This window comes from Capsicum annuum, chromosome 5 (genome assembly GCF_002878395.1).
Source record: "Capsicum annuum cultivar UCD-10X-F1 chromosome 5, UCD10Xv1.1, whole genome shotgun sequence".
Classification (NCBI taxonomy): Eukaryota; Viridiplantae; Streptophyta; class Magnoliopsida; order Solanales; family Solanaceae; genus Capsicum; species Capsicum annuum.
This window is the reverse complement of record NC_061115.1, coordinates 210,116,641-210,132,558: the sequence shown is the minus strand read 5'-3', so window position 1 is coordinate 210,132,558 and position 15,918 is coordinate 210,116,641. Positions and strand designations below refer to the sequence as shown.

At 33.6% G+C, this 15,918-nt stretch overlaps 1 protein-coding gene across 3 annotated transcripts; it reads right to left on the bottom strand.

Annotated features, from left to right (window-relative positions):
* Positions 1 to 13,293: 13,293 nt before the first annotated feature.
* On the bottom strand, positions 13,294 to 15,140 carry LOC107872645 (thaumatin-like protein). 3 transcript variants are annotated; one of them, XM_016719278.2, is made up of 2 exons: positions 14,908 to 15,140; positions 13,294 to 14,131 (listed from the first exon to the last, which is right to left on the bottom strand). In XM_016719278.2, exons 1-2 carry the CDS (start codon positions 14,966 to 14,968, stop codon positions 13,458 to 13,460), a joined length of 735 nt encoding a protein of 244 aa, XP_016574764.2. In that variant the 5' UTR covers positions 14,969 to 15,140; the 3' UTR covers positions 13,294 to 13,457. The 3 variants fall into 3 exon arrangements, with proteins under 3 accessions (XP_016574764.2, XP_016574766.1, XP_016574763.1); XM_016719280.2 differs by having other exon boundaries at positions 14,962 to 15,140; XM_016719277.2 differs by lacking the exon at positions 14,908 to 15,140 and adding an exon at positions 14,527 to 14,718.
* Positions 15,141 to 15,918: the final 778 nt, after the last annotated feature.

Below are 15,918 nucleotides of genomic sequence, written 5' to 3'. Positions count from 1 at the left end.
CCTAGCTCCACCGCAGCAGGAAAGTGATTTAACTGCTGCCAGGATTCGTGATTTCATGCGGATAAATCCGTCAGAGTACTATGGGTCCAAGGAAGGTGAGGACCCATAGTTATATCTTAAAGAGGTGAGAAAGATCACGTAGGTGATGCATATGTCTGAGGAAGAAAGTGTAGAGTTGGTGTCTTACAAGTTGAAGGACATTTCTTATGACTGGGTTATTACATGGAAGAAGAGTAGAGGAGAGATGATTCCCCTATTACTTGGCAGGCGTTCCAAGATGTATTTTTGGATAAGTTTTTTCCGTTAGAGATGAGAGAGATAAAGGTAGAGAAGTTTAAGAACTTAAGGTAGGTCTCCATGACTGTTAAGGAGTACTGCCTAAAGTTCAACCAGTTAGAAAAATATGCTCTTGACTTGATTGCTGACGCCCGCTCTAGCATGAGCAAGTTCATGACAGGTGTTTCTGGTTTGGTGTTGAAAGAGTGCAGGACTGCTATGTTAAATAGGGATATGGATCTGTCCAGATTAATGATACATGCATTAGGATAACATCCCCTCCTAAGGTTGACACTAAGGTGAATCCATGGGTAAATCTATTTGCTGGTAATCGAGTTGCAACAAATGGTATGGCGTTAAATTACATCCCCCCTGAACTAGCTAATAGAAGCCCGATTATGAAGATAGGAAAACTAGAACAAGAGTAGAAGGAAACCAAATAAAGGTATTTGCTGGTTTTATATGTTATTGGGGATATGCCAGGCTATAACTACATGAAATGATATATACCGTAAATTTGGACCAATGTTGTTACACCAAATTTATACTATCACGATGAAGGGTACTATCTAGTGAAATTCCAGTCGGAAGCTGATATGAAAGAGATCCTATTTATAGGACCATATAGTATCAATAGTAAACCTCAGATCTTGAAATAATGGATGCCTCATCTTGACTTTAAATCAGAATTCCATACAGAAATACCTTTGTGGGTAACACTACCCAAATTGCCTTTGAATTATTGGAGTTGTTATTCGCTTAGTCAGATTGCAAGTGTTATCGGGATACCTTTGTTTGATGATGAATGTACATCCAAGCAAATTAGGATCTCATATGCAAGGATGTTAATTAAGGTTTACATTACTAAATCGATTCTCAATGAGATTACAGTTATGAATGCTCAAGGTCAAACTTTCAAACAACCCATTCAATTTGATTGGAAACCAAAGTATTGTAAAGATTGTATGATGGTAGGGAACTCATGTTTGAAGGAGAAATCCCAGCAACCCACTCCCCACTTTACCTAAAGCAAAACCACTTCAACCTCTTAAACCTCAACCAAAATTAATGCCTACCTGGCTGCCTAAGGAAGTTGCAAAATCGGCTATTCATCAGCCTCGGGCAAAAGAGGTGGTGCAACAAGCACCTATGAATACAACTGACTCAACTGAAGTTTTTAAACCTGTCACATATAAGAGTAAACAGAGCATCAAATAAGGAAATATGGCTGAAATAGTGGCCGCAAAGGCTATGCTCAAGTTCTGTCGGTGATCACAAAGAATAGTTTTAAGGTTTCACAAACTAATCAGGCTGTGTTAGCTCATAATTCACCAAAAAATAAAGGTGGTGTACCATCTTCTCTCTAATGTCCTGGTTAGAATGGAATGTTTGGGGCATTAATAAGAATTACAAAGAGAGGGAACTGAATAAATACATTAAAGATAATCATAGAAAGCTTGTAGGCTTAGTAGAAACCAAAGTTAAAGAAAATAAGGTAGAGGTAATAGCAAATGCAGTAATACCTAATTGGTATTTTTTTATAATTATGGTAGTGTTGTCAATGGTCGAATATGGGTTGGCTGGGATGCAGCAGTATATGAGGTCAAATTGATTAAGCAAAATGCTCAATACATTAATTGTGAGGTCTTAAGCAGGGACAAGGAGGTAGCCTATTGTATGACTATAGTGTATGGTTTTAATTCCATTGAATTAAGAAAGGAATTATGGACTGAATTAAGGCATCTTGCTACTTCAGTCACTATGTCATGGCTCATATGGGGTGATTTTAATGCCATACTACAATGCCATACTACAATGCCAAGATTGCCTTGGTGGTGGAGAAATTACCAGAGCAGAGATCCAAAATTGGAGATTGTGTTTAGGATTTAATGCTAAGTGCGATTCTCTGGAAGGGTCTCTATTACTCATGGAATAACAGGCAATTTAGAACGGCTAGGATTTTTAGTAAGCTTGATAGAGCCCTAGGGAATGATGAGTGGATGCTTAAGTATGGCCGCTTAGTCCTTGACATCAGGTTCTCACACATATCCGACCACTCCCCTCTTGTGATGGACATGCAGCTCCAACTTACCAACATTAAAACCCCATTCAGGTTTTTTAATATATGGACATAGCATGATGATTTTATCACCATAATTCAAAGAATTTAGCAAAGTATATGGAAAGGTAATGCTCTTAAATGTGTCTGATAAAATTTAAAAAATTTAAAGTCGTCAGTAAAACAGCTGAACAATAAAGAATATAGAGGAGTTATGGAGAAGATTAAATTCATTAGAGATGCCTTGACCAACATTCAGCAACAATTGAGCAGTAGCTACTCTGGTGATAGTGTAAAAGATGAACAAAATTATTGCTTCAGCTTGAAAAATGGTATGGCATAGAGGAAAGCATCCAACGTCAAAAGTCAAGAGCCTTGTGCATAAAATTAGGTGATTAAGTACAAAATACTTCACTATTGTGATTAAAGACAGATGGCAGAGAATATAAATTTTTGAACTCACTACTGATGGTAAGGCGAAATTAGTGGAAGCTGCAGCTGTTAGTGAAAAAATAATCTCCTTCTAAAAATCCCTCATGGGTACAACAACTGTTCACACTACTGTAGTCAATAAAAATGTCATGAAGAGAGGTCCAACTTGAAGTTATGCCCAATAGTTAGCCTTATGTGTTGAAGTGACAGATGAAGAAATTTATGATGGTTTACACTCAATTGGAGATGATAAGGCATCCAAAGTAGATAGATATAATGCAAAAATTTTCAAAAAGGCTTGGCAGGTGATCCAAAGTGATGTGAATAAAGCTGCGAAAGAATTTTTTTTCCACTGGAACATTATATAAGCCAGTAAATTGTACCACAGTAACTTTATTACCAAAGGTGCCCAATCCTATAAGTTTTAAATAATATCGGCCCATAGTATATTGCTCTGTTGTGTATAAGCTAATAGGTAAGTGTTTGCTAATAGAATCCATCATGTGGTAGCATCTGTGGTCTCAGAAACTCAATTTGGCTTCATACCTAGTAGAAAGGTAGCTGATAAGATCATAATTGCTCATGAATTAGTGAAGTCTTATAGAAGAAAACATATATCACCAAGGTGTATGATCAAAGTGGACATCCAAAAAGCTTATGACTCGGTGGCTTGGAACTTTTTGGAGGATTAGGCTTTCCTACTAAATTTATTGGTTGGGTGATGTAATGTGTAACCACAGTGACTTATTCTATCATGATTAATGTAAAACTTACAAGGTCTTTTAAAGCGGCAAGAGGATCTGATATCCCCTTTCCTATTTGCAATGGTAATGGAGTATTTAAGTAGGAATTTGATCACATTAAAGCTGAATAAACAACTTAAATATCATCCTCTATGTGGCAGATTCAAGATCACACATTTGAGCTTTGCGGACGATTTACTCTTGTTTTCTAGAGGTGATCTTGCATCAGTTACATTGCTACATGAAAAATTTATCACTTTCACTGCTGCTTCAGGGCTACAAGCTAACTTATCCCAGAGTGTTTTGTATTTTGGAGGTGTTTCGGAAGCAGAAAAGGCTTAAACCCGGTTACAATTAGGTTATAGCTATGGAGAACTTTCCTTTAAATATCTTAGAGTTCCTCTCTCTACTAAGAAACTCGCTATCATGTATGGCAGCCTCTGATTTATTAAATTATTGCTAAAGTATCTTCATGGACAGACAAGAAGTTGTCGTACGCTAGGAGAGCACTGTAAATTTCTATGGCCCACAAATTAATTAATTTATTGGTTTAATAATAATTGAATAAGTTAAATCCTTAATCTATATGGAAAGTTACCTAGTAGGATAATTACTGACTAATAGTAGGATTGTATCCACAATTACTAACTCCTAGTAGGATAATGATTGTATCCACCAATCACGTTGATGGAACGTGAAAACATAACTGACTATTTTCATTATAAAAGGGGTCCTCTCTCTGCCAAAATAAGAATAAGCTCCATCATAATTTATTTAGAAAAGTAAGGTTAAGAGAGAGAAACAATACGTTCTGCTCTTGGTGTGCTTCCGCTAAAACCATGGAGAATTCAGGTAAGTAATTCTTTATTGAATTACTGTTATTATGTGTATGTGAAAATCATTAAGTTCAACGTTCCTGAATAATACAAAGGATTATGGATAGGATTGTTTATGTATAAGATTGTTTAAGTTTATATAATCCATTTTATGCTAACATGTGGTATCAGAGCCTGGTTTTTGGAACAAGTGATTTTCCATTAAAATTAATGTTTCTCCAGATCTTGTGAATTTTAATTATGTTTGTTAGAAATTTCACAATTATTGAATGACGAAATTTGAAATATTGATATTATTATAGTTGATTCTATTTAAAATAACATGAGTTTAATCTTTGTTATTTTAAATATTAAAGAAACAACTCTTTGTTGTTAGAACGTTGTAGTATGCAATAATAAAATTTATTGTTTCTTAATATAACTTGGAATCATATATGTAAGATTCGTTAATCACCAAAGTGGTCGAATCTTTATAAAATTAATTCCAAAATAAAGGTTAAAGTTTAAATTAATTACCCACTAATCTTGATGCTTATTACTTGATCTAATAATTATGGGTAAATTAAATTTTTGGTCATAAGAAATTTGTGGATCACCCAAAGGTTGATTGTTTGTTCGTATGATCAATAATTATTAAAGAGATAATTTTGATGTATCGTTAGTTTTATTTATTTATCCAAAGATGATAAATATTATTAATTGATGCATTAAATATTATCATTTTGTGTTAAATATATTTTAAGAATCACTACGTTTAAAGTTATATTTTGATGTTTCGCCCAAAGGAGAACATCAATATACATTTAAGTAAGTTATTTCTGAATTTGATAATGTGTTTAAACTCGTAACTCAAAGTATTAACAAATGAGCATGTTCTATTTCGGCACTTGCCCTTCATTCGCACTCTGCCTCTATTACGACTTTTAATGGACTTAACTTTTCAGATTGGTGTGAACAGATCAAATTCCATCTTGGGGTTTTAGATCTTGATGTTGCACTTTATTCTAAAAAGCCAATTGTTATTACTGAAGCTAACAGTGATGAAAAAAAGTCCTATTATAAGCACTGGGATCAGTCTAACAGATTAGGCCTAATGTTCATGCGAATGAATATTGCGGACAACATTAAGACTACTCTTCCCAAAACTGAAAGTGCGAAAGAACTACTGAAATTTGTGGAAGAGTCTTCCCAAACTGCTGATAAGTCTCTGGGAAACTAATGGGTACTTTAACCACCATGAAGTTTGATGGTTCACGTACTATGCATGAGCATGTCATTGAAATGAAAAACATAGCAGCAAGACTTAAGTCATTGGGAATGGAAATGGAACAAAATTTCCTTGTGCAGTTCATCATCAACTCATTACTGTCTGAGTATGGTCCTTTCCAAATGAACTACAACACCATGAAAGACAAATGAAACGTGCATGAATTGCATGGTATGTTGGTTCAAGAGGAAACGAGGCTGAAGAATCAAGGAACCCACTCTATTAATTATGTAAATCATCAAGGAGCTGAAAAGAAAGGAAAGAAGCATGGTAAGGGAAAACAGAAGCAACTTAATGTTAATTAGTCCTCATCTCAAGTATGTAAGAAAGGAAACAAGAACAGGAAGTGTCATTTCTGTGGAAAATCTGAACACTTTCAGAAAGATTGCCTGAAACGTATGGCATGGTTTGAGAAGAAAGGTAAGCCTTGTACTTTTACATGTCTCGAATCAAATTTAACTGAAGTTCCTTATAATACTTGATGGATTTACTCTGGTTGTACAGTTCATGTTTCTAATAGTATGCAGGGATTCCTTACAATCCAAACCATAAATAAGAATGAAAGATTTATTTACATAGGGAATAGAGTGAAAGCTCTAGTTGAAGCTGTCGGAACTTATCGCCTGATTCTCTATTATGGGCGTCACTTAGATTTAGTTGAAACTTATTATGTTCCTTCTCTTTCGAGAAATTTAGTTTCATTGTCTAAGTTGGATAAGACTGGATATTCCTTTAATTTTGGTAATGGATGTTTTAATTTGTTTAAGAATAATTATCTCATTGGTATTGGTACTCTTTGTGATAATTTATACAAATTGAATCTTGATAATCTGTTTGCCGAAACACTCTTAACTCTGCATCATAATGTTGGAACCAAACGAAGTTTGGTGAATGAACAATCTACTTACTTGTGGCATAAACGTTTAGGTCATATATCTAAAGAAAGGCTGGAAAGATTAGTTAAGAATAAAATTCTTCCAGATTTAGATTTTACTGATCTTAACATTTGTGTAGATTGTATTAAAGGAAAACAAACAAAACACACAAAGAAAGGAGCCACAAGAAGCACACAGCTTCTTGAAATTATACACACTGATATATGTGGTCCTTTTGATATCACATCTTTCAATAAAGAAAAATATTTTATCACTTTTATTGATGACTTTTCACTTATGGATATATCTATTTGTTGCATGAAAAATCTCAAGCGATTAATGCCTTAGAGGTATTTATTACTGAGGTTGAAAGACAACTAGATAGAAAGGTAAAAATAATCAGGTCTGATAGAGGTGGCGAATATTATGGAAGATATGATGAAAGTGGACAACACCCAGGTTCATTTGCTAAATTCCTCGAAAAGCGTGGCATATGTGCTCAATACACAATGCCTGGCACACCACAACAAAATGATGTGGCAGAAAGGCGTAATCGTATATTAATGGATATGGTTAGGAGTATGTTAAGTAATTCATCTTTACCTCCTTCATTATCGATGTATGCTTTAAGGACTGCCGTTTACTTGCTAAATAGGGTTCCCAGTAAAGCAGTCCCAAAGACACCTTTTAAACTGTGGACTGGTAGGAAACCTAGTTTGAGGCACCTGCATATTTGGGGTTGCCCGGCAGAAGTTAGAGTATACAATCCACAAGAAAAGAAATTGGATTCAAGAACAATCAGTGGTTTCTTCATTGGTTATCCAGAAAAATCAAAGGGTTATAGATTTTACTGTCCTAATCATAGTACGAGAATAGTTAAAACTGGAAACGCTAGATTCATTGAGAATGGCAAAGTTAGTGGGAGTGAAGAACCACGTAATGTGGAAATTAAAGAAGTTAGATTATGAATTCCTCTACCATGTACTTCTTTTAAATTTGTTCTTCTTGAAGATTTTGTACAACAAAGTAATCAACAAGAACAACAAATTAATATTCCTACTAATGAAGTCATAATTGATGAACCTGTAGTAGATGAACCACAAGAAGTAGCATCAAGAAGATCTCAAAGACAAAGAAGATCTTCTATTTCTGATGATTATTTGGTACATTTACATGAGTCAGAAACTGACTTGGGAATTGATGATGATCCAGTTTCATTTTCACAAGCCATTGAAAGCAATAATTCTGATAAATGAATAAATGCTATGAAAGATGAGTTAAAATCTATGGAACAGAATAAAGTTTGGGACCTTGTTGAATTGCGTGAAGGTTGCAAAAGAGTTGGGTGTAAATGGGTCTTTAAGACCAAACGCGACTCAACTGACAACATCGAACGTCACAAGGCCATAATTGTTGCCAAAGTTTTCACTCAAAAGGATGGCATTGACTATAAAGAGACGTTTTCACCCGTATCTAGAAAAGATTCACTCAAAATTATAATGGCCTTGGTAGCTCATTATGACTTAGAGCTACATCAAATGGATGTGAAAACAGCCTTTTTGAATGGAAATTTAGAGGAAGAATTTTATACGAATCAACCTAAGGGGTTTTCTATTAAAGGAAAGAAACACATTATGTGTAAACTTAAGAAGTCAATATATGGACTTAAACAAGCTTCTCGACAATGGTATCCTAAGTTTAATGAAACAATTATCACCTTTGGATTTAAAGAAAACACTGTTGATCGGTGTATATATCTGAAGGTCAGTAGGAGTAAGTTTATTATGTTAGTCTTGTATGTTGATGACATCTTGCTTTCTACTAATGATCTTGGTTTGTTGCATGATACCAAGAAATATCTCTCTAATAACTTTGAAATGAAAGATATGGGTGAAGCATCCTATGTGATTGAAATAGAAATATTTTGAGATAGATTACAAGGATTGTTGGGATTGTCTCAAAAAACCTATATTAATAAAGTATTAGAGAGATTAGAATGGAAAAATGCTCATCAAGTCTCATTCCAATTCAGAAAGGAGATAAGTTTAGTCCCAATCAATGTTCAAAGAATGACTTGGAACGAAAGCAAATGAAAGATATTCCTTATGCATCAATAGTTGAGAGTCTTATGTATGCCCAAACATGTATAAGACCAGACATCAATTTTGCTGTTGGAATGCTGGGTCGATATCAAAGTAATCCTGGAATGGATCACTAGAAGGCTGCAAAAAAAGTATTGCTATACTTACAAGGAATGAAAGATCATATGCTCACTTATAGAAGATCTGATCATCTAGATGTGATTGGATATTCAGATTCAGATTATGCTGGTTGTGTGGATACAAGAAAATCCACATTTGGATATTTGTTTCTATTAGCTGGAGGAGCAATATCCTGGAAGAGTGTGAAGCAGTCTGTTATAGCTACATCCACTATGGAAGATGAGTTTGTGCGATGCTTTGAGGCTACGTTCCAGGCTAATTGGCTGTGGAATTTTATTTCAGGACTTGGACTAGTCGACAATATAGCCAGGCCGTTGAAAATTTATTGAGATAATACCGCCGCAGTTTTCTTCACTAAGAACGATAAGTATTCAAAAGGTGTTAAGCATATGGAATTGAAATACTTTTCGGTTAAAGAAGAATTCCAGAAACATAAAGTATCAATTGAACATGCTAGCACCAAGCTTATGATTGCTGATCCTTTGACGAAAGGATTACCGCCCAAAACATTTATTGAACATGTTGAAAGGATGGGTCTTATTGATAGCAATGAATGATTTTATGTAAAGACTTTATTATGTTTATGTAATTGACACTTTGAGTTTAAATTATATATGTTTCTGTTGTTACCTGTTTTCTCTTGTATACATAATATTGTGAATGATGATGACAGGTTCTGACTTAGATAAGGTATTCTAAGTATTATCGTTGGACCCATTATGTATTTGAAAGGTTATGTTAGGTAATAGACTAATACTGTAGTACATGGAAGGAACTATGTCAAGTAAAGGGACGTACAACCGTTATGACTCATTTTAGTTGATTTATTTAACAATGACAAATGATGTTGGATTTAACGTTAATAGTGCACATGATTGACGTACCTATTAAACCATTAAATTAAAATTGTGTGTGCCAAGTGGGAGAATGTAAATTTCTATGGACCACATAATTAATTTATTTATTGGTTTAATAATAATTGAATAAGTTAAATCCTTAATCTATATGGAAAGTTACCTAGTAGGATAATTACTAACTCCTAGTAGGATTGTATCCACAATTACTGACTCCTAGTAGGATAATGATTGTATCCACCAATCACGTTGATGGAACGTGAAAACATAACTGACTATTCTCATTATAAAAGGGGTCCTCTCTCTACCAAAAGAAGAATAAGCTCCATCATAATTTATTCAGAAAAGTAAGGTTAAGAGAGAGAAACAATATGTTCTGCTCTTGGTGTGCTTCCGCTAAAATCATGGAGAATTCAAGTAAGTAATTCTTTATTGAATTACTCAACGTTCCTGAATAATACAAAAGATTATGGATAGAATTGTTTATGTATAAGATTGTTTAAATTTATATAATCTGTTTTATGCTTATAAGTACGACTTGGTAGATCAGTGCTTTTTGGAGTTCAACCTTACTGGGCACAACTATTTGTGATACCTGCTAAGATGATGAAAGCAATTCAAGCTTACTTCAGAAGTTATATCTGGTCAGGGACAAATACCATCACTAAGAGAGCCCTTGTTTCTTGGGATAAAATGAACACACCAAAAACTGTTGGAGGCCTGAATTTACTGAATCTCAAATTATAGAACAAAGTAGTCATCATTAAGATGTGTTAGGATGTAGAGCAAAAATAAGATAAGTTGTGGATTCATAGTTACTATATAAAGGGCCGAATCATGGAAGCAGTAAGAGTTCCAAATCAGGCTTGTTGGATAGTTAGGAAGATTTTAGGGGCAAAGTCGCAGCTGCATGTTGTACATCAGGCCGCTAGGCAAAAGAAGTCTGATCAAACAAGCATATATTGAACTTCAAGTGGAAAGGAATAATATGTCGCAACTCAGTCATACCTAAAGCCATCTTTACTACGTGATTACAACTTCCGAATAGATTGCTTCCAATTGACAGACTCATGAAGTAAAAGTTGCATGTTCAACCCTCATGTGTTCTGTGCAAGCAAATGGACAATAAAACAGAGATCACTTATTCTATGGTTGTGGGTATGCCAAGGCACTATGGGGAAGACTAATGCAGTGGTAGTTCTATTCCTAATCCCTCCTTTAGTACATGGAGTTTAATGTTTCAATGGATAATACAGATGATAAAAGGGAGAACCAAAGTGTTAAAACTACTCTACATGGAATACACTCATTGAACTACGGCAAGAGAGAAATGTGCGGGTGTTTGAGAAGAACGAGAGTACAGTGGAGGCACTAGCAAAGAAGACTGCTTGTATGTGTTATGCACGAGCTACTACCCAAGCCAAAGTAGTATTGGATAGTTGCAATTTCTATTTGTTTTCTAGTTTGTTGGTTACATGTTATGATACATAGGATGAGATAGCTAGATGAGTAATACTAGCTTTGCTTTATAACTAGGCACTTTTTGGTGATTAATAAAAATTTAATTACCAAAAAAATGTCATCAAAATTAAGGACAACTAAATACTTTTTCATTGATTTAGGAATTTCAAATCAACTAAATTTGATTTTAAGAAGATTGGAAAAATCTAGAAATAAATATAAAAGCGTTAGAATAAAAAAAAAATTAAGAAGTACCCAATTTTTAAAAGTTTTAAATACGTAATAAGAATGTAATCTATGATATTGTAAGGATTTAACTTTAAAAAGCAAGAAAAATTTTCAATTATTAGAAAAAAATCGTACCAAAAATATGATTTGAATTGGTGCGTCTCTCTTAGCCTCTAACAATAAGGGAAAGAGGTACTGCATAGTAAAATGCAAAAGTGATAATTCATAAACCACTTGAAACTTCAGGTGGTAAAATGTATGTGTGTTTACACTAAAATATATGTTTATGTTTACATTATTATATTAGCGTATGAATGATCTTTAAAAAGTGATTTGAACTTTTTATACTTTATTAAAAATTTCCACAATAGATAAAATCATTTAATTTTGAATAATTAAACGTGACATGTGCGAGGCACGTGCGGTTAAACTAGTTATACTAAAAGTGGAAAGCTTCAAAGTGTGAAGTTGGATTACAGTTCTACCCCTACACTATATTAAAATATTTAAAATGATCTAATTAATATCAACATGTTATAAACTATATAACTAATATTAAATAGTAATATTATCATATTGTACTAGCATATTATTATACTATATTGTATTATATTTGTTTTGTTATGATTACTATAGGATCAGTTTTGCTAGAGAGTGATCATTATGAATTCAATTGTGAATTTGAAAGTATTTAATCATTCGATTTAAGTCTTAAAAACCCTACTGTCTCTATTAAATAAAAGTTTATCTGTTTATTGTTTTTCCTAATAAAGATGTTGATAGTCATTTGTCATGCAGAGCCCCGAAAAAGGCAACTTTTAAGAACACTTCTATCATTAATGAATTAATTTAGTATTATTAAGTATATTACAATCAACCATATTTTTTTCCTGCAGTTACACATCAATCTATTAATTTTTCTTTTATATTTTTAAACACTATTAACTGAATTTCTACAAAAATTATCAGTTCGACCATATATAGTGCCAAAATCAACATATAAGTTGTTCAAAATTTCTTTTTTTAATTATTGGTTAGTAAAAACAATTTGTGCATTTTTTTGTTCTCTTTGATTTAATTGTGTTTTAGGCCCAATCAACTGCAGTTCCTTTGATTTCAAACCTACGAGTCATGAAAGGACTCACGGCTACTGAGAGTAAATATTGTATCTCGAGTTTTTCATTAGTGCAAGTTACTAAACGACTCATAAATAGACAAATCAATATGGAGACTTGTACGGACAATGGGAAAAAGTTGTATAATTGAAGTTCAAGATCCATTTTCTTTGCGATAGTAGAAATGCTGGTTGAGAGGACAAAAGGTAAAGAGATACCGCGGAACCTTACAACTCTTAAATACAGTAATTTGATAGAAATAGTTCATAAATAGACAGATCAATACATAAACTTGTAATGAAACTGAAAAAAGAAAGTTGCAAATTAACACTTGAACATGTTACGTCCAAGATCCATTTTCTTAACACCTTACAACTCTTTAATACAGTAGTTTGATAGAAATAGTTTGTTCATAAATAGACATATCAATACACAAACTTGTAAGGAAACTAAAAAACAAAGTTGCATATGTTGAATTAACATGCATGTTACGCTCAAGGTCCATTTTCTTATCGCAACAGTAGAAATGATGGTTCAATCAAGTGGGAGGACAAAAGGTAATAAGATAGCGTGGCACCTTACAATTCATAAATACAGCAGTTTACTTTGATAGAAATAGTTTGTTCATAAATAGACATATCAATACATAAACTTGCAAGGAAAAAAGAAGTTGCATACATTGAATTAACACTTGGTCCGGTATGGAATGAACTTATAATCATGGAATCGACTCGATCATCAGATTATAAGTTCATAACCCTAGCACATTCCCATTCTGGGTGGAACAGATCTACTAGAACATATTACATATATGTTACGCCCAAGGTTCATTTTCTTATCGCGACAGTAGAAATGATGGTCCAATCAAGTAGGAGGGCAAAAGGTAATAAAATACCACTACACCTTCGAACTCCTAATACAATAGTTTGATAGAAATAGTTTGTTCATAAATAAACAGATCAATACATAAACTTACACAGAAAATGAAAACAAAAAGTTGCATACATTGAATGAAACACTTGTAACATATTACATACATATTACACCAAGGTCCATTTTCTTATCGCGAATGTAGAAATGATGGTTCAGTCAAGTAGGAGGGCAAAAGGTAATGAGATAACGCGGCGCCTTACAACTCTTAAGTCCAGTAGATTCATCATAAGCATAGCTATAAGCCCTAGGGCAAATAGTCTTAAACAAGCGCGAAAACGCAGTTGGTTTGCAAGTGTTCTTGTTAGCATATTCCCCTGTGCAGCAGTATTTTGGTGAATTTGTAGCAAGACAAGCACTTTTACACCCCACAACTTTGCCTTGATACTTAACAGCCAAGTATTCAGGACAACATGGATTCAAATCAGCTTCACAGGCAGCAACTCCACAGCCAGTGCTACCGTGAATCGGTATCATTGAAACAGGAATATTGAATCCATCAACTAAACTTACATCATAGTAATGTGTTGGATTGTTTGAAGTTCCTAATGTCATTTCGACGAGCGTTGCTGGGGGGATTCCTGCGGCCCCTGAACAATGCAGGAGGCCGGAACAATCCCCTGTCTGACAAGACCCTTTACCATTTTCGTCGAAACAACAACCCTGTCTACCCCATATTCTTCCTGACCATAAGTTAGGAAGTTGAATTACAACTTGTTCACCAATTTTGAGATGGAATCCACCATTGCTTGGTGTCTCATGTCCTGCTGTTCCAAGAATTCCAGGCCATATGCTTTCTTTGCAGTTGTTCACTATAAGCAATTGAGTTCCACCTGCATATATATGATTAACAAAACATCAGGCATTTAGTACATTTTGACAAATTCCAATCTATGGAAAACTTAAAACAGTCTGGTGCACAAAGCATCACACATTTATGCAGGTAGTTTGGAACCGGGAATTTTACTAAGGGGTGTCACGATATAAAAAAAAATAAACACTAGTAAAACTAAGATTTTGACCAAGCTAAATAGTGTAATTTTCCAGACAAGAGTGTCATTTGACACACCCCTTTAGCATAAGGTGGCTCCGCCACCAACACATGGTCCATGGAAGGACATCTAATATAGACAGTTTATCCTGATCCAAGTATCATGACTGATTCCACGGTTTGAACAACATAGAGACTTAACATGAAAAGAAACATATATAAGGAGAGAATTATTACTTGGGAGAGATAGATAACAAGACAAACAAAACAAGATACTGAGATGCAAATTAGTTCTCATATTCTTTCTGATTTTTTTTTTTTGTTCTTGATTTGACAAAGTGAGAAAATAAGCAAAGGCTGATTATATATAAAGAGAAAACATATGAGTGCTTCTGGTTGTGCATGCAGCATCACACATTATTACATCCAGTAGCGGAACTAGAAATTTTACTGAGGGGTGTCACATAAAAACAAGGAGAGTTAATATATAGTATATACACATAAAAGCAAGATTTCATAAGGTGTCTCTACCAGTCTACCTGACACAAGTATCAGTGACTTATTCCACATGTCCAACAAACATGAAAGAAAAACATACATAGGTGAGAGTATTATTACTTGAGAGAGATAGATAACATGACAGAAAATAGAAGATCAAGAGATGCAAATTACTTCTCATTTTCTTTCTGATTTTTTTGTTTTTCCTTTGGTTCTTGATTTGACAAATTGTGAGAAAATAAGGAAAGGTGTGATTACATGTAAAGGGTGAAAAAAAAATATGTGTTCTACTAGTTGTTCAAACGTGTGTGAAGAAGTGGTAGCAGTTAAAGGGGAGGTACTCAATGAGCAGTTTCTCCATGTTGCACTTTTCTTGGACATAAGTATGATTATGTATAGAGTTTAAGTTTTTTTTTTGTTGTTGGCATTAATTAATTAACCTATTAGGTAATTACATTTCAATTTCTTAATTTACTTAACCCAAATTTTGTTATATGTGACTAACATATTTAACTTTTAATTAGTTGAAATGAGTTCTTGGTCATTTTCAGTAGGAAATATGTTATACTTTGACCGGTTTTAAAAGTATATAGTATAGTTTTCCTCAATTATGTAGTTTGGTGGGATAAGGGAAACAAACTCAGAATAAAATGTAAAATTATTTTATCTCACGTTTGGTCAGTGGGATAAGAGATAAAAAATTAAAAATCTCGTGAGATATACTAAAATGATGGTTAATCATGAGATATTTTTGTCTATCTCATTTCGATAATCAAATGACTCCTAATAGTACAAACTTAACTTAAAACATAGTATATAATTAAATGGTGGAACAGCTAATAAATAATAGGAATTTGTGAATATTCACTGATAAAGAGATAAAAGTGTACATTTCTAGTAACTGAAGGTTAAATGTGTTTATCTAAATGTGAGAATGATCAAAATTAGAATTTACTAATAACATAGGAAAGAAAAGTGCTATTAACATTTTATCTTAATTGTTACTCTAATAAAATTGTTAATTCACGGTGATATATATTTTAAGTTTTACGCATCGTCAATGTATTTTTTTAAACGATATTGATCCAAAATCTATCTACATGTAAAATATGAAATTTAAATCTTGAAAAT